Raw genomic sequence first — 26,933 nt, forward strand, 5'->3', positions numbered from 1 at the left:
AGGACACAATGAAACAAAGAAATGGTCAATACAAGGCTACTTACTGAAGGGTTTTTACTCAGCCCAACTTCCTGACCACATAGAGAAAGGACATGCACCAGCTTTTCCTTTGTCCTTTTCTAGAAAACAAGACGTTTCTCAAGTGAGCATTTTTTTAACCACCCGTTCTCCTGGTGGCTAGAAACATACATTAACAACTTTTAATTAGGAGGAATCAACCAAAGAATTAGTCACTAAGTGCTCAAAGGGTTGCTTTCAGAGAAACTATGCATACAAGAAAACATAAAAATAGCTGTTAATGATTTTGGTGTTTATTATTTTTCAATTAGCCTATTAATTCTATTAAGCATAATAAGGAAACACTGGATCGTGCACATCACTTCAAAAGGACAGTTCAGAAGCTTAAAATTAAGCACATGCGTAATTATTTTTTGCAGAATTGGGCCTGAGTCACTGCTATATAACCTGCTGTATTTATAAAAAAAAGCAATGAATACATTTATTCTAAATGGTTTTATTTTAACTGGCAGATAACCAAAATCAGTAAGGTAATCAAACATCACTTTTAGGAAAATTGTTCCAAGGAATTCTTTTTACCTGATTTCCCATGAAAACAACACTTAGAAAGTTGCACATGTTGTGCATCTGCTCTCCTTGCTAATATCTAAACTCACCTGTCATTCTTAGCTAAATCTGACCTACAGTTAGAGGTCTTAAAGAGATGCATTTCCTACAGGTTGAAAGAAACCCACTGGCTGGAGAGAAGAGAGACATAACTCAGTCCATTTCTGAGTCCAAGATACACATTCAGCAGACACAGTCAGTCAGATGCTGTGCTGCCACTGCCCCAGCCGGCCAGGAGCATTGTGTAGGGGACAGAGGCCACAAGCATTGAAGAACTTAGTGTGTGTTAATTCAGCTGCTCTGAGTGCAATTTGTTCATGAATAGAGGGCTACTTCAAAGGAGTTTACCTGAGAGTACTGGGGTCTCTTCCAGCTCACAGGAACAAGGACATTGGAGTTAGATCCTGATGAGGTTGAAGAAGTGCTTCGGGTGACAGCCATTGCCCTGGGTTTACCATCTCGTCCAGAAGAACTTTGCAGCTCATCATACCGTCTCCCAATAATTGGAGTCTGAAATAGAGAGTAATTATTCACTAGTACTATGCTCCAGGGTGAACTTATAATGGGACATATTACTTCAGCTGCAGGAAAAGATTACTCTGAAGATCATATAGAGGGGTAAAACAAGGAGTGCACCAAATTTCATGTCACTTGGTATTGTATGTTACTTTCCACTGTGAACATCTCAGTAACTATTGCCATACCTAGTAGCTAGTGTTTATGCTCATGAATAGGTAATACTCAAAAGCAACTGTCAAACTAGTTTCTAACATAAGAAGCAGCAAAAAACCCAGAAAGCTTATGGAATTTATTTCAAATCCACATTTCTTGCACATATTTTTAAATGGGTTTTTCCTAAGAGTGCTGAGCACTCTGGCCTTGTTCCAACACAAAGCAAAATGCTTTCTTGGATTGATGATAAGATGCTCAGCATTTTCTAGAACTATACCTACATGAAACAACAAGAAGAAACTCTTTATAGAAATAGTACAAGATGCCTTTTTATATTCATACTTCCTTTTAACCCAAAGTCTCACTATTATCTATATGAAAAAGTCTATAATGCTGCAAAATCATGCAGGTTCATAATTAAAAATAAAGTGAGTTGCCCATTAAAGTCAACAGGACCATTCAGTTCTATAAAATTAAAAGGTGTACAGGGTTTGCAGGATAAAGACTGCTGTAAAAGAATTCAGTCAGAAGTCAGAAAGTACTCCCTTAAAGGACATACTTCTATGTTTAACAGTTACAGAGAACATTGGCATCCAAGTATAAAATGTTTGGATGGGGATTTCATACATATAGTATACTTATATATTACAGTTGACATAATTGTAACATAGCTTTTCCACCAGAAAATTATAAACACAATTAGTAATTCCTTCCCCCAAAAAATCTAATGAAAATCCAGAAAGAGCCCTCCAGTATGGGTCATTAAATATGTCACTGTGGATCGAGAAGAATTTAAGAGACTTTCAGTTTTGTAATTTTCCTTTCTTTCCCAGTTTTTCAGTTTGCTTAAAGAGCTACAACATGTGTTTTAGGATTACCAAATGACAGAAGTAAGGTTTTAAGTAGTACCTCTGAAATATCAAAATGAAACTCTAAAGTCTTTCCTGGTAGCTCCTTGGAGGCACTGTTCCACACTCGATGTATTTCCATTTTTGAAAGATCGCTGTGTTGATAGGATGGTAAAACTAAACTGGCAGAACGAGAAACTACCAACTTCAGGATATTCAAGGCTTCTCTCCAGTGAATGCTCTAGAAATAGGTATATTTAATCAGCAAATGGAAAGAAAGATTCACACACATTCAAGGTTATTTACATTTTACAGTCTTATTTTTTGCCACATACTAAAAATGTGGAATTGGAATATTACTATTCTTTCTCTCTCTTGGCCACTGACAAGGTACACACTTGCAGAATAATTCCAACAGCAGAGACCAAGACTTGCCTAAGGTGTCATTGTTAGGGAACTGGCCTGCAACCTGGGAGACCTGAGTGCAAGGCCAACTTGGCAAAGGATTTAAAATCTCCTACCTATGAATGCCCTGAATGCCTTAATCAGTATGAATAAATATAAGGGCCATTGCAGAATTCACATTTAACAGAAAAGTTGACTTGACACAGGCTCTTTACAGTTGTGAATTCCTAGTAGAAATATGTATTTTCCATTTGCCGAGAACTAGGTGCAGAAGTCTCTGAAGGGAAGTGCTTATGCCACATCTCCCTCATGCTAATAATTAAAAAGAGTAGTCAGTTAGGCTCTGCCTGGTATTAAGCTTGCTCCCGATGTAGTGTAGCTACAGCCTAACCCTTTCCACACAGTGAACCCACAGCTGGGCATCTAGGGATGTGCAGTCTATTAGGCATCAGGATGTTAATGAACTAGACACCACACTGGGCAGTCGCAGTCCTCCCTGCTAATCTAGTCTTAAATTCCTACAAAGAAAATCACCTTATGATAGCAAATACTGCCAAGTTCTTATGTTAATATAAAGAAGATACGGTATTTACCTGTACATATTTTTCAATGGTTTTTAGCACTTCCATGTTAAATTGTTTCACAGGAATAGCTGACAGGTCCATATAACTAAGAAGACTGTAGATCATCTGTAAGAGGGACAGTTGCATACTGGGAAGGCCCTTTTCTAGTAGCTGTTAAAAAAAAAAAGGGAAAATAACTAAATTTTGAGACATTTCTTTTTATGGAAAAAGCCACTAGTTTCATGAATACCATTTGTACTGTTAATCTCTCTTCACTCACTGATTTTGCAATGCCATTTTACAAGTGATGATGATACAAGTGCGAAATAAAAAAGAGTTTTAAGTTGGGAGCCAAATGCTAGCCTGTTTTGATAATGAAACATACATTTTATATATGCCTCCCCTAACTTACCCAGAAAACACATTCAGCAGTTGAGTAAACTGGCAGGTAAAATTTACACCGTTATTGGGGAAGCACATCCAACAAAAACAGGGGAGTATCTGTTTATTTCTACCTTTGCTGAAAGGCAGCGAGAAAAAAGAAAACATGCTGAAGAAACAAAACTACTACTATTCAGACATCAATATATATTTATCCAAATATACTTCATTGCCAGTGCTCACTGTCTGTAACTGCCAAGGAAACATTTTCTGTTAAGGAGGAGATGGAGTCCCTGGGCTCTTTTACTGTAGAGGCTAATACAAAAAAAGGCTTGATCTAAATCCTGGAATTTTGGAACACCTGAGTGTAGATCCCGGAATACCATAATGAACCTTGGAAATGCAACTGTGCTCGTATATATACATGACAGTAATTCAGGAGGCGTACAGACAGATATGCTATGTTTGCACATGTGTGTGGAATACCTCAGCTGAAAATTTCCTGGAAGGTAGCACGTTCTTTCATTGGTGACAGGTCCTGTCCCACCCCACAAATTTCAGAGGCAATCAAATGTTATTGCTGGAGGTTACTAGAGGCTCAAGACTAGACTCTATCCTTCCATTCAGGCTGACAAAAAACTTCTTCTAACACTCGTTACTAGAGATTAGGATCTAGAAAACACTTATTTATAAAAACTCTGTGCTGCCTCATGTCTTTCATCAAGAGAAAAATTTCAACTGTTATCCAAGTGAAGTCTAGTAATTTATTAGATGTCTTGCTGGTCTGAACGACAAGACTCCTCTTTTTATTGAATGAGAACTTCATGCCAGCCAAAATGGAACGATCAGTTAGGACATATCTATCTCATCTTGCTAAATATCTTCCGATATCTTTCACCAGTAAAAGTGAGCAGTAATCAGTGATTCATAAAACAAAGTGGGCAAATTCCATTAACAGCACAATAGATGGAACTCACTATGCTTTATTCTTCTACAAAAAGACAGCAAGAATTTTTAAATTAAAGGTACTACATGGTAACCAGCTTCAGCCCATGGATACCTTTACTGAGAGATAAAACTTCTTTATTAGCAATTCTTCTTCAAAACAGGGTTATAGACTTTTTCTTGCCTTCCATTAGGATCTTGCAATGGAAGGTTTGATTCCTTCCTTGTAAATAGTTTATATGATCCAGTGCATCAGCCGGTATACCATTTCAGTGTAGGAATAAAGGATTAGAAGAAACTATCTGGATAAGAGAAAGAATTTTTTTTTTATCTGAGAGAGGCTACTGCATCAGATAATCACTTTTGTGACAGGAAAAAGAATTCTTGGGAAATAACGGAAATTCTGTCTCTATTGCTGGTTAGAAAGCTGTTCTAGGAACTTTATCTCCGAAAGCTTCTAATTTCCATTCCAGTTTGTATAAATATGCTGTCAACAAATTGAATCCTTTGACTTAAACAGCTCTTGCCCCTTAAACTCTAAACATTTGTGGACTGTGCCAGTTTTCACTTGTTTAGATGAGTATATGTGGTGGTTGATAGTCCAAATGTGTACTTAAATACATCATGAATTTGTAACAAGAAAGAGTATTTCAATTTAAAAAAAGAACAGCAACTTTAAAATGCATTTAGTACAATAAGAATTCTTTTGCTGCCAGAAGTAACAAAAATAGCAGCAAGATAGAGTTGTGGTAACACATCATTTGGATCAGTGAGTTCCAGGACAAAGAGTTTCCACTGTATTTGTAAGCAGAAATCATAACTGTTCTCAGTCTTTTTTTTTTTTTTTTTGACTCTCGTCCATATGAACTGTTTTGAAGAACTGTGGATTCCTCTCTTGTTAGTGTGTGGTAACTATCCAGGTCTTATCTGGGCTTAGGGATCCACACTCTGTTAGCAACATTTGTCCCTTTCCTGAAGCAGCAACTAACCTAGAACTAAGTGGAGAGCAGAGCCTCCTCTTCCAAGGGCTGCCTTGCCTGGGCTGGCTGCTGCTGGTTGATGTGGCTGCTGGGGCGCTACTGCAGGAGACAGTTCCCTTTGCCCCTCCAAATCTGGCAGCAGGTGAGAAAAGATGCTCAGCTCTTAGACTATGTCAGTCAAGCAAGCAAACATTTTCTGTGTCCACTGAGGAAATGAAGGCATTTCACAAGCCATGTCTGCTAGGCAAGCCGTTAGTGGGATAATGCCTGATCTGGGATATGTTTCCCCTTGCAACACAGATGTTTTAATCTCTGGTGATTCCTGGGTTTTGAACAGGTTACGAATGCTCATGCTTCTATCACAAGCAATCCTCTATCTAACAGGGAGGAGGAGGAAACATCTACCATGAGCACATTACTATCCACTGTGTGGTTTCTTGTTCCTTCTGTATTAATAGCATTAGCTATTTAAGTCCAAGCATGACCCTGGACTTAATGAATCACTAGTTTAACATGTGACCCATCTCAATTCAGATATGCTCCAAGAATGATTGTGCTCTCACGGTACAAGGTTGATTTTTAAAAATTAATATGCAAAAATCTAACATAAAATCAAAGTAAACTTTCAGTAAAGTGTTTGTATGCTGATTTTCGTAGTGGAGGTTCAAAGTTCTACTGCACTATTAAATAGTGATTTTTCCTCATCTGTAGACTGAAATGCCCAAGTATTTTTCTAGAAGAAATGATGATTTTTCATGGATGGAGCTGTAATGTGTAAAACTGAGTAAGGAGCACTGCTTGTCACTGTAAGGTTTGCACAGTTGAAATGTCTTATTTTATGCCAGGATCATACCCCTAGCTGACAAGCAATTATCTGCCATCAAATAAGTTAAATGCAAATTTTTGTCTGAATGGCAGTAATTGAAGCTTTTACCTTCTGCTGAGAGCATTTGTTCTCATAGTCTTAGTAACTTGTGGTAGAAAGTCCCCTTCTGAAGGTATACCTGTGTGTTTGGAGGGGTCACTGCTGCAACACAGATTTCCTTTGTTATTCTTAAGCACTGCATGTCTCACAATTTCCCTCAGGCCCAAGCACTGGGGACTGAGCCAGGATTGTTAAAGTTCGAGGCTCTGTCACCAATGGCTATAACATTCAACTGCAGATTGCTCAGTGTGCTGTTAACCCATTTGGCTTTACCTATTGACAGTATATCCCACAGTCAGTTTATAGGAGACAGGAGCACATTGTTTATCCTGGTCTGGGGATTAACTAAGAAGAAAAGAGGAAACATATTCTGAATGCTGGAAAAATCTTTTTCATGGCCACAGCAGGCTGAACAAGATGGTTTCTTGTCTCTTGCTCCTCCTCCAGACTGGTAGTTACCCTATGCCCATACAAATATTCCCAGACATGACTCAACAGAGCTGCAGTCAATGTAAATAGAGAAAGGAAGTTGTCCTTACTACTCTGTCATCCTGTGATGATGGTGCTATGTGAGGAATGTGCCTTAATTATGGTCAAAAACCTGCCTGACTTGCTGTTAATATAGTAGCCTGATGCCAATCTATAGCAAGAGGGAAGTGCAAAGAAAGAGTCTCCAGATACACATCTAAGCCTGTTTTGAGAGGAGCGAGATCACGTGCAATGGCCTTTGTGGAGGTGCTGCAGCACTAGTAACTGTACGTAGAGCACTGAAGGGAAAACAGAGGGGCAAGCTCAAAGGGGAAAGCAAAGGAGAAAGAGTTTAAACCTCAATTTTTACAGCATTTGTTTATTATGAATACAAGTTTCTGCTGTGAAGGAGACACTTGACTCTGGAGAATTCAGAGTGGTCGTGTTTGAAGAGCTAATAGTTCTTCAGAGTCTTTGAGTTTGAAAACAGACTGAAAAACCTCAGGGTCCTGGTTTAGTCTCTTACAGGAGCAGGAGAGCCATGGCTTTCACCATCAGTCAAGACCTGATAGGATTGTTTACTTGTGCAAAGTGAGGAACTGCAGCTTAAGGCAGCAGGGCCAAGTTTGCTCTGAAGTCTGAGTGAGTGTGGGACCACAGCCTGGCCTCTTAGGTTCTTGAAAATCTGTGGATAGCCAGTATCAGAGATGCCTGTGGAGTTTCTGTAGATGCTTTGGCAGAGGGGAGAACAAATCTGCTCCAAAAAACAAAGCTGCTCTAAAGAAGCTAAGTGAATTTATGTCATAAATACAGAACTGCTTTCTCCCTGTATGAGGGGAGACTGAAAGCATCTCACTACAGCATAGAAGTGAGGGGATAAATCTGAAAACTCTACAAGAAAATAGTGCCCTGATACTGATCTGACACAGGAGGCAGATGATCAAGTGATCTTAAGCTAAAGAGCAGAACTGAGCCTTGGATCCCCAGTAACAACACTGCACGAGGTCTATACTCCACGCATGAGAAATGTTAAGAGTAAGTGAGTACAGGGGAAAACCTGGGCAGCAAGATGATCCCATTCAGTGTTAGAGAAATGCATACAAATTTGTATTGAGAACCAGATCCTTATATAGCAGATGATACCTTATTTATGCTGCTAAACCCCTTCTGGAATTAGTCCTTCTTTTATTTTCCTCAGTGGGATCTAAATAAATGTTGTCCAGTTACTCTCTCTTTCACAGTGGAGAAAATCTGACCAGCTGATAAGTGAAGCTGCCTTTAAGATGTATCAGCCCTGCAGACTTTTTCTGTCTTTTGTTTTAGTGTTCAGTATTAATTTCTTATAGTAATTCCCTTTCTTTCTGTTAATTTCTGCTTTCTACTCTTAATTCTAAGTAACAGCTACAGAGAGCCCCCAGGAATCTGCCAGCAGATTCAGCTCTTTGGTTTGTTAGGCAACAGAAGAGTTAAAACAGTAAAAGATCTTTGAAAACTTACCTCAGCCAAATACGTAACCATACTCAGAGTAGTATCAGCAAATGCTTCATGAAGATAACGGCAAACCACATTTACCCAGGTAGCACAGTCCCTTGTATAGCTGTGTGTTTTATAAAGGGTCATGACATGTGCAAGATTTGATAGCTTGGGGTTCTTCTCCTCCAAACAAACCTAATTAAATATAAATTACAAAGCACATTAAGAACAAGGCAACTGCATTTACAGGGTCTGAGAACTGACAAAACAATAAATAAATTTGATACCTGAGCAATCCTTTCGGCTATATCTTTACAAAACTGGTTTGGGCTGTCAAAATGCTGAATTAAATGGGGCAGAAGACACAAAACATTCAGTGGGAATCCTAGAACAGGAAAATACAGAATAAAATATGTATTTTGGACAGCAAAAGCCACAGTGATCTTCAAGTTGGTGTTTCATGGGAGGTCACAGTTTCAATATTACATTAGCTGTAAACTCACAGAGATTGTCAAGTTGTTCACGCCACTAGCCATGCCACATTTGTCTTAAAGGGGCCTTAATTTGAAAATCCAGTATATCATTTAGGCAACAGTACTGTTATAAAGCATGAACCTATTTCTGCAAACACTATCGCACAAACAGGTATTTACAGGATAAAACATCTCACAGAAGTGTATATTTTATTCCTATTAGAGAGTATGTTTATCTTTTCCACTTAACGGGCTTATTGACAGCCTTAACTGGTGGCATTTTCATTACTGCTCCTAAAACACAAGAACAAATTTAATGAGTACTGATAAATGAACAACTGTTTTGGTCAGGCTGCCAGGCACAGCTTCCATTGTTTTATACTGTTCAAGTTAATAATAATAATAATAATGAATCAAAATTCTGACAGAACTGGTCAGATGAGACTTCTCATGGTGGTTTTGAAGCTAGGAGATGGCTCCTGTGCCATATGCCAGCCGCTGTGTCATTAGCGTACGGGCTTTGTCTGGAGCTGGGATTCAGCTCTTCTGCACCAACTCATAGCTCAAGGTAACTGATGAACTACAGACAGCAACTGTAACTGGGAGCTGTAACAAAAGCTGCTCCAGTTCAGGTGGGAGCTCAGAAGTCAAAAAATTGTATCTGGACACAATCTGTTTTTTGAAAAGAAAGAATCTATCTATGAAAATATCTTGCTAACCATTCATTCCCCCTCGTTCTACACAATTAAACAAGTTGCCTAAGCTAGGAGCGTAATTTCGCTAGGCTTCCTTATACCCAGGGAAAAGAAAAAGATACCTCCAGATGGTACTGTCACAGCCCATGTGTGAATTGCCCAACCGAAGTCCGGAACACAGGCACCACACAGGTGCTTAAGAGATGGCATTCATCCCCTTACTCTGTGTCTAAGCTTGTTATGACCTAGTTGTGAAGCCTGCACAATTGTCTTAATATATGTGTTCTGACTGAGACAGAGGAGTAAATATCCAGAACAATACAGAAGGTCTCTTCAAGAAATATAATTAAGAAGTGGTCACAACATCCACTAAATAATCGGGAATTTCAAAATGTTACCTTATTTCCTGATAACCCAGGCCTCTTTCCTCACTCACTAATGTGCTATTCCAGTTTATCTAAAAAGTGTACAAGAGTTTTCAATATTTATATTTCTAGGAAAAATCCCATGAAGCGCTAATTTAAAATAAAATAATTTGTGATATTCTGAAAATAATTCTGTGGAAAAACCAGCCAAAATAGGTTCTAGAAAATTTCACAGTATCTCCTTACCTATGTTTATTTTGTCAGCAGTCAGAAACTTTATATGCTGCTAAGCATTAGAAATGAAATGTGAAATAATACATGACCGCTTTCCTCCAAAACTTTATTGTGCAATAGATTCACTTTTCAGAAACATGTCACATTACTATGCAGTTTCCAAAAAGCACACCCAACTCAAAGCAAAAGTACATTATGCCATATTAGAAGAGAAAGAAAAAATGCCATTTTTGGTTTTGTGCAGATAGCCTAATTCTGTCATCAAATGTCAAAGCAACGGAAACTGAAAGAGAGGAAGTATACTGGATTTACCTATAGCTTGAGAGGAATCCACCATGGATATTCGAGATACTGGTGTCAGCAAACTAAAAAGCTGTAGTGTGAGATCAGTGGTAGTAAGGGAAGTGAATCCTTTCAGGAGTAGCTGCTGAAGCCCTGAGAAGTCCGCCCACTTCAGCTGCCCTTGCAACTTCTCTAACTTCTCCCGGTTTTCAGCTTTATCTAGTGGCAAATGAGCCAGAAGTTTATTCAGTAACCGCAATGCCATTAGATACTCAAACTCAAAATCTGATTCCATCAAAGCCACAGCAACCCAGAAGATGGTGGCCAGTAGGTTGGTTGGATTGTTAATATGAGATGGGTCAGTAAGACTGTCCTTTAGAGAAGATGAGCTTCTGGTTTTAGAGGACAGGCCTTGTTGTGTGCACGCCTGAATTCTGTCTAGTGTGGCACTGCGTGGTGGGTCTGAGGACTTGTCCACATCTCCAAACTTTTTGGGTACAGAGAAGCTCCTCTGGTGCCTGCTTCGTTCAGCAGTGGCTGGGTTACCACTTGCAGGATTCACATTCAGCTGTCCTGTGCTCTTCCGGTTTGCAGTCAGCTTGGTGCTTGATGTTAAATCTGGCGAAGATGAACTGAACCCAAAATATATAACATACATTGCAATGTGTGAATGCACAGCTTGAAACTTGTACATATTGAATGCAAGTTAAATATTTATCAAACTGTAAATAAATATTTAAATAGGAAAAGTAGAACACCACATGGTCTATTGCAGCCTGTCTTTTTTTTCAGAAGTGCCCACAGTCATGACTGAAGTGAGGTTCACGTGGCACCGCACCAAACCAGAGCAGGATAGTCTACAGTCTAGATAGGTAAGAACAACATGGGGATAAGAGATACAGAGCTGTGAACTGACTTGTCGAAATGCCCATATAATGGGGCAGTGGTAGAACTGAAAACAACTTTGGTCTTTAAAATGCCCTCATCAGTGGAGCAAACCCCAAACTTCGCACAGCTGGCAGGCAAAATGCACAGTGGCTTACTGGCTAATGTGAGAACTGTGGGCAGAAAAAACAGCGTATCTTAAGCAGAATCACAGATACGTCACATTATCCTCAAGACACCTGTTATGTGGCTGCCTAGGTTCTTCCTACTACAGGTCCTTCAGAAACCTTGTTGTCATTGCACCCTCCCCTGCCTGTATCCTAAGATCTCTTCAAGATGGTTTACAGAAAGCGGAGGTGTTTCAATTTCAGTGACTGATGCCTCCTCGTAGACTATCATGTGATGATCCAGACAATCCCTATCAATTATCTGTACAGATGAACATGCTGTGTTGATACATGCAAGGGAAATTTGTTCTGGAGAACAGCTAATTCCTGACTCTCTGGTCCCATTCCTACCTCATATACTGAGTCCCTACTGTCTATAATATTTGAAGAGGATCTTATGGAATCAATAGTGTCAGGGTAAAGAATATTGCATCCCACTGCTTTCTGGACTGTTTCTTATTTTCTGCTCCATCTTGCTCTTTCCTGAAATGTGCACTAAAGAAGGATAAATAGCTCTTAGTTTAGAAAGTAGAAGCTGTATTTCCACACCTCTACTCTGTCACAAGGCAATATTTGTGTTCTCCCACTTTAGTATAATACATAGCACCCTATCTACTAGCTTCAGAAATGATAGCCCTTGTATTTTTGTTCTGCATGTAAAGCATGGTAACTTACGGACATTTTTCAAACAACATTCCCTATTCTCTTGTTGCTCTCAGGAGACAGGTAGACATTAATCTCCCTCAGTACTGTCAACAGCTGTGTTACGGAAGGAGCCTGCAATTTCCCTCCATGTACAAAGGTCTACTTTAAGGCCAAGAGTTTTCACAAAGATGGTCTACACATCTGGCAAAATCCATGGGTTATGTACACATGGGACAAAATTCTCCCTAGTTTTATTGAGGAGAACAAACCATGATCATTTACTTCTTGGGGAATACGTCATCTGAGAATGACAGGTTGTATGAAACCAATATTCCAAAAAACATGTTTCTTCCCAGATATGTTTTCAAGTATATGGTACAAAGGTGAAAAAACATACAATATTTTTAAAGGATGTTAAAGTAAGTTATAGCCAAGAGGCAGCAAGGCAGAATTTACAATGCATTGTAAAGTTCCATTAGTTCTACCAACATTATTTCAACTATTGCAAAATTTGGCTCAGATGTGCCCTTAGTCTAGTTCTCTGAAGGTTACAAATGAGCTCAATCCTATCAAAACAATTTTATGCTGTCAGACTGCAGAACTGAACACTTAATATCATGAGACACTGAAAAAAAAAGATATAGTTAGGAGAACAGGCTCTTACCGTGATAACACCGTCAAAAGATCACTGTTCTTCAAACAGTCAGACAGATTATCCACAGCAGCTTCCAAAGTAAGTAGTGCCTCCATTACATACCCCTATCAATGCACAAGGTTAACCATTTCAACAAAGACATTCAAAACAGTGAATGTTTAAAAATCTTCAGTTCAGAAAAGGAATAAGCACCTAATGAAAACCTGTAATTTCTCCTGAAAAAAGAACAACATTCACATCAATGTCACTGCCCTGAACAGTCACTACAAATGTCACTGCATTTGTCTTTTATTTTCTGCCTCTGGATGATCTATGAAGGCATGCAAGAAGCGTACATATCCCATCAAGGGATTGGGAATGGCATACTGTCATCTTGTGGCAGTTTCCTTACCCAAGTAAAATATGGAGGTGATGTCAGTCTAATTCTTATTAAGAGCTAGTAGTTATCTTTGTTAAGTCTTGAATCTCGCAATAAATAGTCTCTGTAAAATTTCAGGAGAGAACAACCTGTTTAGCTAAACCAAATGAACATCATAGTTCACTAAGAGAGGACTGGATCAAATTAGGTCAGTGTAAGTTTTGTATTGTTATGGATGGTGTGGATTTCTTTATTCCAAAATACGTTAACATTTGAGAAATGAGGTGGTGTCTACTTCACGTTGCTAGATAGGATGATGGTTTCCTTAAGCACAAATTAATGATGTGAAAAGGGAAAAAATGGTCATCACGAAGATTTCGAATTACATTTACTAGATGTTTTCTAGTTGTTCTCTTTAGAGCTATATAAGATAGTAACAGCCTGATGAAGACTTTGAAAAGGTACATATGGATTCAGTAAACTCAGAGGTAACCTTTTGTAAGGCTACATTCTGTTTTGCATCACTTGACTCCAGAACATTTTGTTAAAATGGTAATTTTAAATTAAGAATACATTAAATCAACAGTATTAAGAAGCATTATGTACACATGCATACCTGAATCTCATCTCCATGCTCTCCAATAACTTCCACCAATCTTGACAGGAGGTCAGACAATGCATGTGCAGAAAGGGGCTGCTTTAGGGCCCTGAATATCTGGAAAGAGCGACCTGCGTAATGTCTTGAAGAGCTTGAAAGAGCTGTTTGTAAAGCAACTTCACTCAGATGCTGCTCCAAATGAAAACCTAAGCAAAAGAATAGTATATAAATTTTTTTTTTAATGACAGACTTTACTGTGGGTCATAAACAGGCTGAACCAACTCTGTGGGGAGGATATGCACTCTAGTGTATCCTGCAAACCCTGTGAGAAATGGAGATGCAGAAATGTCTGGGTTTGGGAGAATTTCCCACTGTTTACATGTATTTCACACAGAATGTAAGAAAATAAACTGCAAAACCAAAATTCCAATTGTTTGTCAGCAAAAACCTGAAATTCTTCATCTGATTTAAATTTTTTTACAGTTCCTCAGCAAACTTTCAAACCACCCACTATACTTGCTGGCTGCAACACAATAACTTCTGAACACTCCCAAACCTAAAGCCAAGCTGAATTAGGAGTCTTTCTGTTAGCTTCAGAAGGCTTTGGGTAAGATCTTAAATATAAATACTGATGCTGCATTCTGCTTTGATCTTGGAAGATATTTAATTACTGACTGTGTGGTTTTCAAAATACGATCAGTACATTTCCTAAGCTCTAAAAACATAATAAATTAGAAGTAAACTTTAATTGCCAGAAGAAATTTAACAAAGTACATTTACTTAGTAACTGTGATGTATTTTACCAATAGGACATAGAGGAGCTTTTATCTGGTAGCTTTTATCAATCACAAGGCTTTCTACCAACAGCTTTGAAGAAATGTTCGATTTAACATTCAACCTCAGTCCAATCTAACATGATTTTTTAAAAACAATTCTTTCATATCTTATACATCCTTGTTAAGACATACAATATGTCGTCCTTCTGCATAAGCAGATCTACTAAGTCACAGGATAAATATTCAGTGTGACCTTGAGGGAATATTCTTTTAATTATGAAAGGAAAAAAATTTACTACCTGACTTGGAATCTTTAAATACAGATACCACATGACGCAGAAAATTAGTAAGCTGTTCAGCACTCTTGGTGTTCTGATTTTTGGGTGTGATATCTTCATGGCACCAAAGTGGACCAAATGCCCTTAAAGAAATACATAACAAAGTGCAAAATTTCTTTGAGTTATCTGAAGTAAATGTAATCAGTTAAAATATATAAACTGTAAAGGCAATGAGATATTTCCAGGGTCATAGCCTGGAAAACATGCAACTGAACAGAATTTTATGAGCAAAATACAAGTAAATAAATATTCCTACGCTGTATTTTACAAAACCTCTCTTTTAATATATGTTACACCATTTAGAGAGCAGCATAAACAAATTCCTGTTTTTTAATTTAACATTGGGCCTAGGATCTGCTGGCTGTAGTCGGTAGTTAGTATTAGTTTCACCATGGCCTTTCACTATGCCCTGCACACTTCCTATCTAATTGTACAATAATAGAACTGTTTTCTTCCATTAGTTCATTGTTGAACATAATACTATCAGTCAATTAAACTTTTTATTCCTGTCAGGCAAGATTTTTTTCTATTGTTCCTGACACTATAGTGCTTTTAAGTACCTACCTACTTCTATAAGTATCAATAAAAGAGGAATGGGAATCTGTAATTACTGTAAAAGCTCGGTCATTTTCCTTTGAGTCTTTTAAGTTGCTACAGATAATTGTAGAGAAGACATGAAAGTATGTGTTTCAAGTATCCTCTGCTTATCTCCATTACCTGGTTGTCAGAAACTCAATTAATTTGTTTGCTTTCTCATCTGTTTCAGCAGCAGTGTCCATGTCCTCAACCTCTTGTGTAATCTGTGGGAGATTTCCACTGCTGCCTCCCAGACTGATACTGGAGGAGGTGGAGCTGGAGCTCAAGCCGGAGTCTGGCACCGGAGACGACTGGTATTCCCGCAGAAAGTCAAAGCCACCTGCCAGCAGAAAGGGAGGAGATAAAGACGGAATGCACTGTTGGGCCAGCATTACAGATGAAAGTGTCTGCTAAGCAGCTCCTTTCAGAGTCAGCAACAGAAACTTTCTAGTGGGAAACACGGGGAAAACCTGCAGAACACAACAACTCTCAAACGCCAATTAAGGGAGTGAAAACGGTACTCTGTGTCTAAATGTGCAGAATCCAATATAAAATGAAAAATACCAAAGCAAAGATTTTTTTTTTACTGCACGAGGGCTACAGTACTTGAAAAATAAATGTTTCATGGCATTTTACAATCAGAACAATGTCTTTCTGTAAAGTGAATTTTGAAGTTGGCTAAGTGCATGCAAAGTTCAGCTCACTTTTCTGGGCTAGTCTGATGACGAAAAAAACCTTTGCAGGGTGGAATTTTTAGGACAATTATGTTGTCCTAATTTTACAAATGGAATGGAAACGGAGACACAAATGTTTAAGGCTTCTGTTCAACACCTTTAGTAACTGTAAACACTGGACTACTCATACTAAATATTTTCAGCATTAACGTTAAGCATCTGAGTAAGAGTTCTGCTAGATCAAAAGCTTGCCACACAACTTCAGAGCTGGAATTAGAAACTAAAAGACCTGTTTTCTTAAGGTTAGACTGCTAGTCATCTTAGGCTGTACCTACAACAGAAAAATTGGCCTTGAGAGAAGACTGGGAGCAGGAGTGGCCTCTCTACTGACAAAATCCATTGCAGGTCAAGAGACTCTTGATTTAGTTGCCTGACATTATGTGGAATGAACCTTAGCAGAAGTATTTTCCATTAGGATTCTTTGCTTTGCTATAGCTATTCACCCACACTCCCACTCTTTATAAAAAGAGTGATAAAAGAACAATCCAAATACAAAGTTTTGATAACTTCTTGGACTTAAGAGGTTCAGACATAGGGTACCAATTATGTTTTTCAGAGACAGGAATGAAAACAGTTTTTCATTTTGGCAGAAAAGCAGTAATATAATTTTAATGTAAGAATTTTATTCTGTATTTAATAATTCATGGACATGCATTGAAAAAGAGATCTACACAACTCAAGATGGAAAATTGACATGTGAGGTAATTTTGCACGGAGTTTATTCAGAATGAAACCTAGAAAGGCCAAATTAATTCATGGATCTGAAATACATATCCCTTCTTCTCATTACTTTAAAATATTTTTTGTATCTCATAAAAAATAATAATCAGTTATCAAGTAATATTCTTTATAAAGCCAAACTATTTATTACTTGTGGTTATATTTCTAAGGAACCACAGAAACGCCACTGATTTAATTATCTCTCCTTTTCACTTCTCACTGTATGGTAAAGTTCCTCATCCTCTCCCAGACAACTAATCCTACCTCCATAAGTCTACACGGGTTCTGTGATTCCTTCAAATCTCAACAGTATGCTTGCTTTTAGTAATATTACATGACAATAGTAAATCTAGCTAGCTGCTTTCTACAAACTGTTCCCAGCCAACCCCTTAAAAACAGGTAAATTGCTAAAAGTTAACAGAACACCCATCTCAGCAGAGGTCTGAAGTAAGCCTCCTAATGCAGAAACAGATTTCAGAACAGAAACGAAGTATATGATCTGTGATATAAAGGAGGGTGTATACCATGTGAAATTTAACTTAATAATGGAAAATCTGAGCTGCATATTCTTGCTGCTGTTCCTGTGTTGGAATTATTTATTCATTTCTTTTGAAGGTTGAGGAGTGATTGCCCTCATTTAAAGCAGTCCTGGCTCCCTGAGGGGGAAGTTAGGAAGTTATTAGTTATATTAATGTTTAAAATTCTACATTATATATTTTGCCTTACATCAGATATCTTTCTCACTATCATGAAAAGTTATCTAAAAATAATTTGGGTGCATCTCTACGGTAGTTCACATGGAATTAATATTAATGGAAAGTGTTCATATTTGCACTTTACCACTTTAATTTATTAAAATTGTTGTATTTTAGGAAAGTAACCTTGACATTCTACTTTCAAAAACCTCACAGTATAATGCAATGTTCTCTTCTTCTTTTGCTTTATTACCTGTATAAAGATGTTCAGGTAAGTATGCTGGTTGTACTGTCAGAGTCTTGGTCTCATTCATCTCTCTGGTCTGAAGAAGCACTGATGCAATGGCTTGATAGTTGCTATTGCAAGATAATGCAATCAAAAGGTGAAGCAGTAACTTTTTACTGTGTTCAAAGACCTCAGGGCGGTAATGGTCAAGACCTAAAAGAAAAGGTTACAGCAATCACTGAATATGAAGTAATAATAAACAAGTTCACATTCCAGAAATAGCAAAAATTCCAAGGCAGTTCATGGCAACAGTGCAAACGAACAAAAGATGCAGTATTTCTGGACACAGTTACTAATGTTTTTACTTGAAATGTATGTGTATATTTAGTTTCCAGACTGAGGTCCCATACAGGAGGTACAAAACAATGTGTGGCAATACAACTTCATGCATTCTGTCTCACTGCAGTGTTAATTTGACATGGCTGGAAAACCTCTAAAGGTAAGAAATTCTTGGTAGTGGTTGTAATTACATTGCTTAACTCAGTATCTGGCTTTCTTGCATAGACATCAGTTTTACAATGAGTGCAAATTGTAAGAGGTAGACACTGATTTATTAAGAAAGGAACTGACAGTCAAAATCCCTTGAAAAAGAACTTCAGCTACCAGTGAGTAGCATGAGAAATTAGCAACTAGCTCAGGGTGCTGAACTGAAACTGAAGGTCTAGCACTGAAAGACTCTGATGTGGTTAGCACTACTACTGTTTGTATGATTTTAACACAACTTGAATAAATCACAAATTACAAATATAAAGGAGGCAAATGTTTGTAAAATAAACTGCACTCTGTGGTAGTAATCTCTTTTCAATTCTCTTTCAGTATCTTCCAGGATATTTACAAATACTTTCTTCTGTTTAGAGGCAGTTTCAGTGATGAAAAATTGAATTGTTTTCTTCTTCAGCTCCTCTCTTCTCAGGGTATATTCCTCTCTAAAAAGCAGCTCCTTCATTACTCTAAGTGGCTGTAGGTCTTTCTAGTCAGGTGTTTTCTAATATACTCCAGTCACGCTGGTTCTTGTCTGGCCTGCAAAAATACTGCCATAGTCTGAACAACATGTCTTTGGCTCCCATGGGCGGGTCTTTGGATCTCCTGTGATCCTTGCTCTTACTCACCTGCCCATAGCCTCCTCCAAAAGAACCATGGCCAACCTGCCCACCTCCTTTTCAGCTTCTTCAGGTTTCCGCTCCTATTCTACTTTGTCCATTTCCTTCCACCTGCCAGGACATAATGAACCCATCCTACCCTGTTCTAACATACACTGCAAAGGATATAAAAAGTTATTTTAGTTGAAAATAAATTCTGTATTAGCAGTTTGTGACTGAAATCCTAGGGCTGTATGAAAATATTGACATAGATATGCTAACTACAAAGTGAGAAGGACAACTACAAAGTGAGAATGGTCCAGTGCTGGGCCATTCTTTTAACTTGGAAGAGTTCCCAAGAGGGTAAACTTCTGTGACATGGACACATTTCCATGGGAAAGGAGTCTAGCCGCTCAACTCATTTCACACTGATTGCAAAAGAGTTTTTAAACAGCAGTTTCATGCGCTACTGAGATAGGCAGGTTCACACAAGCAGTCTGGCTCTCTGCTTCACTATCAGTACTACAAACCATCCAATAGCCTATTAAATACATACATTGCAAAATTCTTTCATTTTAGTATTTTCTCACTCCTTCCGATAAATGGAAGGATACAGGCTCTCCAGCCAGCCACCATACCAGTTTCAAGTTTCCTTTTCGGTCAGATGCACCTGCCTGCTCACATTCCAACAGGACAGAAATACTTCATTTTCAATCACATTCATACCTTCGGCTAACGTGTAGCGTAACTTCCTCACACCATCACAACAGACTTCTACCACAAAATATAGAAACATTCTCCACAGGAGGTATAGCAACTCTAGAGAAACTGAACTTGAAGCCTGGAAGCTGTGATCTCATCACCACCAAACCAGATACATTTAGTTACCAGCTACATTTAGCTTTAATTTCACATTTGAGAATTGAGAGTTCTTAGCCAAGGGACGGTCTCAAACGGTATTCATAAATTTCCATTTATTTCTTATGAAATACTGTAATGTTGAAACATTATTGCATGAACAAATCAGTAAAGATATTTTTATAATGGATTACTAATATCATAACTCTGTTTCTGCATATGTTTATTTGCATGGCTCCCTGATGGCTCCTAAAGCTGTCTTAACTGAAGCGGCCACCCTGCTGCATACTACTCCTAAGTTACTCATTTATTCTTGCGAGAATTTCTAACTGTAAGCACCAGTTTTCTCACACTTGTTACAAATCATACTAAAGACGTTGTTTGATCAGTTGACGGTTATTGATTTGATTCACACACTTATCCAGTTCTCTTTCAGGTCCCTCTTACACTTAGAAAGTTCACAACAATATAAACAAGAAGTCAAAAATTGTTATGGGCAGCCACAAAATATATTTAAGTGAAGCATATAAGTGAAATGTTGTCTTGAAACTGATCCCGGAAGCTCCATCCAACACAGTCCTGGCTGTTATTCTTGTGTTTCATTACAAGTTTGTTGAAATCAATGTACTGATATACAAAACTTGAGTACTTGATGAGTGTGCATTTTCCTAAAAACCCATTTCACCAAAAAATTTCAAACAGACTAGTTGGTAACAGAGTAGCAGAAAAGGAGAATGAGGTATTTTCTTCAACTATATATTGAAGTATACCACATATATTCTACCACTGTGTTGTAATGTCCCAATTTAATCTTTTTTGTCTGCTTTTTTGTTTGCCAGTGAAGAGACTTAGTGGTAACTTCGGTGACTGAATGAGAAGTGGGCTGCAATCTCCAGTTATAATAAATTTATTTCACAAGTGTCTGGCTGTGTTTATTTGTGAAAACTAGTATTTATCAACCATGCAAGTTAGGGAATGGCTTTATAATGCTAAATATTCTTGTGTGCTAAAAAATTAGGCCACTCACTTTTCATAATGTTAAGTGGTAGGATAAGGAAGCTATCACCCTCCAGTTGAACTGTGTTACAGTGAAGAAGAGACAGCAGTGGGCAAAAAGCAGTGCCTCTATGCTCAGCTATATAAGGGAAGACACTGAAGATAAAGCATTCCATTAGCAGTGAAGTTAATGAAACTTGCTTTCCAGTGATCTACCTTCGCTATCTCTGCAGTACAATCTTGGCTCTCTTACACAATATTTTTGCAAAGGCAAGAGACAGCACTGGTGTGTGTAGTCCAGGTCTAAGGCACGTGTTGAGTGCCCAGCTGCCCGTCACAAACCAGACTGTACAAAGGCTGAATTTCGGCTGCCTTTCTCGCAGGGGGGTGCTACAGGTTTTTTAGAGATATTTTAGGAAGTCATTCATCGTCAAATTTCTACCCACCTCTCAAATTTGGGTGAAATTGGCCAAAATATTAAAAAGCTTCGAAGTTTTGATACTAATTCACAGACTCTAATTGCCTCAGGCTGTTGTTTTTTTTTTTTAGGAAATCATAATTAAAAACATGTAAGAAACACAACTCTACAGCTTCAGCAAAACTAAACTAAAAGGACAGGAGTACATTTATGCTTTATTTCTTGTTCTGTTGGTCCTACCTAAAAAGAGAGCATGTAGCAATAAAGGGAGGTGAAGAGCCCAATCTTCTCTCACACTGTGATCCACTACCATCTCAGTCATGAAGATGACAGCAATATTGCACCTGGAAATTAAATCACAGTATCAGTTTGAAACCTCTTGCAGATGGGAAAACAGTAACATGATGGCTATTTCTGAAGAAATAAACAATCTCTACATTTTCAAATTTGTAGCACTTCTTCTCAATATGATTAATGCTGACGCACCTTAGTTACAGTATTAAGCAGGTATGTACCCATTACTGAAAAGAACACTATTACTGTAAATACACATTATGTAAAAGAGGAATTTCAGAATATGCATAGCCTAGTTAGAATAAAAGATCAAGGGCTAAAACGTGCTATGAATAACAGTCACAGAGGCTTAGGAAAGAGAAATTTTCCTTTTCTGTTTTAGTTGTTTTTTCAGTCTGATTCTTATCAGAAGTAGTGTCGTACATTGTAAATAGGCTTTCTGGTAGAAATCTGGTAGAATTGCAAGCCTTCGTTGCATGTTGATTTTAGTACTGGAAATCAGGAGAAACTGAAGGTATGATTTTCAGATGTTCTCAGTGGTGGGACAGTTGGATTGGTGTTGGTCAGCCAGTAAGAGGAAGAATCTCACTGTTTGAAATGTCAGAACGAGAAACTGCTCACCTATGAAGGGGTCCCCGGGGTGTGATGGTTTCTGGGAGGTAGTCCACAAGTGGTGCCCAACATCCTCCATTGTAAGGCATGGGCAGGGGATGTGGTTGTTTGGTTTCAACAATATTCAGTAACCAGCTTGTATATGGAGAAACAGGATCATCTGCGCGGAAAAGCATTAAAACAGAGTGCATAAAAACCAAGTCTGGTTACCCATTTTGGAGAAATAATAAAATAGAGTTTATGCTAACTTATCAGCTCAGCTGTTTGGAATAACGTGATAGGATGACATGAGGTTTGCAAATTCCTGTGTTCAATATCAAGTGATGCATTTTTAATCCTCTTTCACGCTGCTGGAAATTAAACAGATTCCAGGCAGACAGCGCTGCATGGTAGGAGCTGCAGCTGAATCCCTGCTGTCGCTTAGTAGCTTTGGATGCAGATCACAAAGCACCAAGCAACAGGCTTTCTCTTAAAAAATGAGAGAAAAGTTCAGCCAACGAAGCTGCTGTCGGAAGCCATCTGCTGCAAGGAGCTGTGTACCAGTGACACATTCTTGCAACTCTTCACCAGTGCCCTGCTGAGCGATGCTACAAAGGCAGAAGTTAAATGTCCTGAATTAGGAAGGAGGCAAAGGAATGCAAAAAACATCTTCAGGGTAATTTTCTTTCAACAGGGGTGAATTATCTCTTGAATTTCTCAAAGATGTATTTAACTTTGCTTCAGTATGACAGCTGCTGTATGTTAATGAGCAATAGGTTTTTTTCTTCCACCCGTTTATCTGCAATGATGTGGGTCAAGTAAGTTATTTCCACCACTTTGTGTCTTCTCTCAGCTGCACAGTTTTGTTCATCTCTCCTGTATTTTGTTCCCTCTCATTCTTCTTCATTTTCCCATTGGCCAGCTTTTATTTCCCAGGTCTGGCAGTCTGTGATACACTGCCATGGAAAGTATCCTTTCCAGGCATGTTCTTGACATATATCCAAACATTGCCCTTTGTGAATTTTTAATGAGAGCATTATTTTTTGCTCTGTTTTTTTGTTACTCTTTTGCATTTTAGGTAGGTTTGAAACTCTCAGCAATTTCCTTTTTTTAACAGCATGTATCTGATGCTTGTCGGCTTTGCCACAGGAAACAAAACCTTTTTGATGCCTACAAAAGTATCAGAGCTAGCTTTTTCTAATGCACATCACTTCTTGGTTTTGACAAAATGTCTTCAGGTTTCCAGGTCTTCAGGAGCCCTTCAATGTAGCAGCTCCTCCTCCAATTATTACTAAAATGCCAACTTTATCATTCCCATTTTTCAGTGTTAGTCTTCCAAGGAGCACTTTAGATCTTTATGATTTAGGCCTCTACTTATTTCTCTAATGCTCTGGATTTATTAGTTACAGATAAAGAAGAATAAACTGACCTAATACTGTAGCAAAGTATAGCATTTTCACATATTCATCTTCTAAGGATTAACCAGATAATGTTTGCCAGATGATTTTCACATAAAAAGCACTGCACAGTCACTATTTATTACTACCAATTTAAGTGTTTCACATAAAACTGCTTCATGAAGAAGTCCACACTAAGACGTAGCTCCTCACACATGTTTTCACAGGTTTATGTGCAGACTGAGAAAAAAAAGAAGCACTTTGCACCTTAACATACAATCTTTGCCTGAACAAAAGAGCTTCTGCGCTGCAGAGTTGTGTTCCCTGTTTATATCCTCAGCAATACATGTATGCTCAAGTAGACTGGAGAGAAAAGAGAAGCCATACCACCAACTCCTTCGCAGCCTGGGCTGCCTGCCAGAGGGAATAAGTTGCACTTTCTTAATGGAGGTTGCATTATTTATCTTGTAGAATGACAAATGGTGCAAGAATTACTTTCTTTTTAGAGTTCTATACAAATGTCAGTAGCTAAGTGAATTGTATTTTATTTTACATCTAGGTACTCGTACATTTGGGGAAGAACCCCTGTGAAAAGCAAACCTTGCATAAATATTCACAGTACTATCAAGCTTGCAGGTACAGGTAGGAAAAAACATTTGGGCACCGGCTTGAGAAGACATTCCAAAAGAGCAAAGAAAATTTCAGTATTTTTTAACCTTTTATTACTCTAAGCTCTTGTAAAAACCAGCTACTTGTGAAGAATGTTCTGATAATATAAACACTGTTTTGTTTTGAAAGATTGTTCATGCAGGTCAGATTAGTGCTGGTGCTCCAATTAACATCTGCTGAAGAATTTTTAGTAGCTGCAGCACTAGAAAGCCATACGAAAAACAAGACAAGTGTACTAAAAACCACTGAGTTTAATATGTTGCACACTTTTTTGTGTATTTAAATACTGCAGTATGTACATACACAATATTTTGTAAATATTATGCTTCATAATTATGAAAAATAGTTGTTGATATACATTAAATTATCCTATCATATTGTATTTGACAATGTTTCCATATTTTGCAGAACAGTATTGCCAAAAAATTATTTGGATTAAAGAATATATAAAACCTTTACTTTTTATGTCAAAATACTGTCGCAAAATGGTGTCCATAGCACCAAGACAAGACATTATGGCCTCTATATTATTTGATCTGGCTTTATTAAGCCAGAGATGAAAGTCAGTAAAAAGGTCTTGCCTTTTTTACATTTGGTTAGGGCCTAACAAATCTGTAGATTGGCTTCCTTACAATTCACTCCAGAAATAAAGTCAAACCATCCAACTCCTAAAATTTACATTGTCATTCAACAGTTGACAGAAATATTTTGGTTTTCTTTGGAATCTCTGCTGAGCATCAAGTGTCCATTTATAGTCTGTTTAGCAGAAATACATAAAGAACAAGTGTGCTCAGGACCCCTATCTCACTCTCCCCTCTAACACAGGTTTGCACAGTGCAGCCAGAAACCGGTTGCAGACAGCAGAGAAAAGCTAAAAAGGAGATAAGACCTCATTTTTGGAAACTCCTGAATCTCTTCTTCATGCTCATGTAACAGCACTTGATTTGGAGGGAAATACTGGTGAAGGGCACCGTTAAAAGTACTCGCTGTAACGCTCTTGTAAGTCTTTTGCCTTGTTACGTACGAAAGATTCAAAGTTAAACCACGACATACTGTCCGAAGGATTCTCTGCTACTGCCTTCTGTAAAGTTCTCTGGCCTTTAAATAGGTTTGACTGAGCCCAGGTTAAACAAAGGAAATTAATTAAATGAGGTATGAAGGTAAAATAAGGACACTCCCTTTATGGTGGTGCTACATTACTGTTCATACAGAACTTAAACAGAGAGCCTCCACCAGACATAAGAACATTTTCCTTTCCCACCAAAACACCAGAAATTTCATCAAATTGAGTAACAGAACTTACTTTTGTCATCATCATAAGATCCTCCGGAGCTATTACTGTACCTTGATTCTAGTCGGGTATGTGCTCTGATTACATTACTGAACCTTCAAATACAAGAAAACTCTTAATTAAAAACACAGACTGACATTAAACATCTGGACTATATGCTTACTCTACAAAAAACCCCATCTCCTTAAGCATGCACTTTTATACAGGAGTAGACAGCAAAGTGAATGTAATGCTGTTTCTTTCCGCAAAAGAAGATTTTTGCAGCCAGTTTCTGAAAAGTTCTAACAGTGTGCTCCTGCGTCACAAGCTTTTAAAATTTAGCAGAGGGAAAATTCTCATGCTGCAAACGTGTGATTTTCTTGAAGCAAGAAACTGCGCTAAGACTGAACTGAGATACAAACTGTTCACAGCTAGTATTTTGTCACAGCCCATGTTCATGGGTAAAATTCTGGCAACTTGCTAAAGCAGTAACTGACTGAATAGTCCAAAGTCAAGCCCGCACAGGTATTAAGCAGCAAAAGCTGCAGCAGATCACCTTTCAATAGGAAAATCCAGCAACTGCCAGAGCAGACCTAGCAGAGGAGTTAAGGGATATGAGAGCCAGAACAAACAGTTCACAGCTGTCCTCAAACCTGCCACAGATCCATGATAAGCCTAACTTTTACTGGTGATCTCCTTTGGCTTCCTCCACTTCCTTGTGCTGTCAGTGTAATCAGGTCTGAAGTGGAGTGAGAGGAGCCATACTGGAGGCTCACACACTAGCGATGATGTAAAAACATTATCGTTTCTGCAAAGCTAGGAAATTAATTACAAATAACCATGTTAAAACAACTATATCAAACAAAACAAGATTGAAGGTTCTCTGTGCAACATTCAGTTCAATTTCTTACTAATGTGCATACATATTATTGCACGGTATTTAATTATACATGGACATATTATGCTGTTTCCAAGGCACGTCTGTCTCATAAGGGCACAATAAATTCATTGTGGAGCTGACAAAAAGGCATCATAAGCCATCTTAATTCTGCCGTTTTCTGTCTTTCCAGTATCTGATTCTCCTATATTTTAAGAAATTCCCTTAATAAACGTCTACAAACTGACAATTACTGGCACATTTATCAGGCATAAAAAACAATAAAAGAAGAATAAAGTTAAGGAAAAAATTATGAAGAAATATGCAGAGATGAATTCTATACTGTATGAAACAAATGGAGAATACAGGTCATAGAAATTACTTGAGAGCAGGGCATTTTACATCATATTGCATCAACATAAAAACATAGATATCTTCTGATTAGCTTTGTATTATTAAAAACAAAGCCCACATTTATGACAATAGTTTGCTTACAATCTATTACCTTCTGTAAACATTATTTAATATGTCTTGACACATGAAGTCAGTATTAACAGACATTCTAAGATTGAAACATTGGTTTTGAAGTGCAGATGCACTTACAGCTTCTAGTATCTTTGATAACGTAAATGCCAGCCATGAATCCAGGCAAATTATTTTCCATTTTTTTCTGAGGAGTCTTTCAGTAAATATCAGAACTTTGTAAACTTCCTTTCAT

The 26,933-nt window shown here is 38.0% G+C and overlaps 1 protein-coding gene across 1 annotated transcript in view; it reads right to left on the minus strand.

Annotated features, from left to right (window-relative positions):
- FRY (furry homolog (Drosophila)) overlaps positions 1–26,933 on the minus strand; it is a gene marked incomplete at its 3' end in the record, with an annotated part of 67,044 nt that overhangs the window by 20,971 nt on the left and 19,140 nt on the right. Inside the window, exons 13-27 of the mRNA XM_009574489.1 lie at positions 25,372–25,454; positions 22,033–22,183; positions 21,358–21,461; positions 17,734–17,919; positions 15,473–15,671; positions 14,717–14,838; positions 13,660–13,847; positions 12,695–12,789; positions 10,364–10,965; positions 8,572–8,669; positions 8,309–8,479; positions 3,143–3,283; positions 2,206–2,385; positions 973–1,134; positions 45–119 (exon numbers count right to left, since the gene is read on the minus strand). Of these exons, the coding sequence (XP_009572784.1) occupies positions 45–119; positions 973–1,134; positions 2,206–2,385; positions 3,143–3,283; positions 8,309–8,479; positions 8,572–8,669; positions 10,364–10,965; positions 12,695–12,789; positions 13,660–13,847; positions 14,717–14,838; positions 15,473–15,671; positions 17,734–17,919; positions 21,358–21,461; positions 22,033–22,183; positions 25,372–25,454 (2,557 nt within the window). The remainder of the gene's footprint in view (positions 1–44; positions 120–972; positions 1,135–2,205; positions 2,386–3,142; positions 3,284–8,308; positions 8,480–8,571; positions 8,670–10,363; positions 10,966–12,694; positions 12,790–13,659; positions 13,848–14,716; positions 14,839–15,472; positions 15,672–17,733; positions 17,920–21,357; positions 21,462–22,032; positions 22,184–25,371; positions 25,455–26,933) is intronic.

This window comes from Fulmarus glacialis, unplaced genomic scaffold, assembly GCF_000690835.1.
Source record: "Fulmarus glacialis isolate BGI_N327 unplaced genomic scaffold, ASM69083v1 scaffold36273, whole genome shotgun sequence".
NCBI classification, from domain to species: Eukaryota; Metazoa; Chordata; class Aves; order Procellariiformes; family Procellariidae; genus Fulmarus; species Fulmarus glacialis.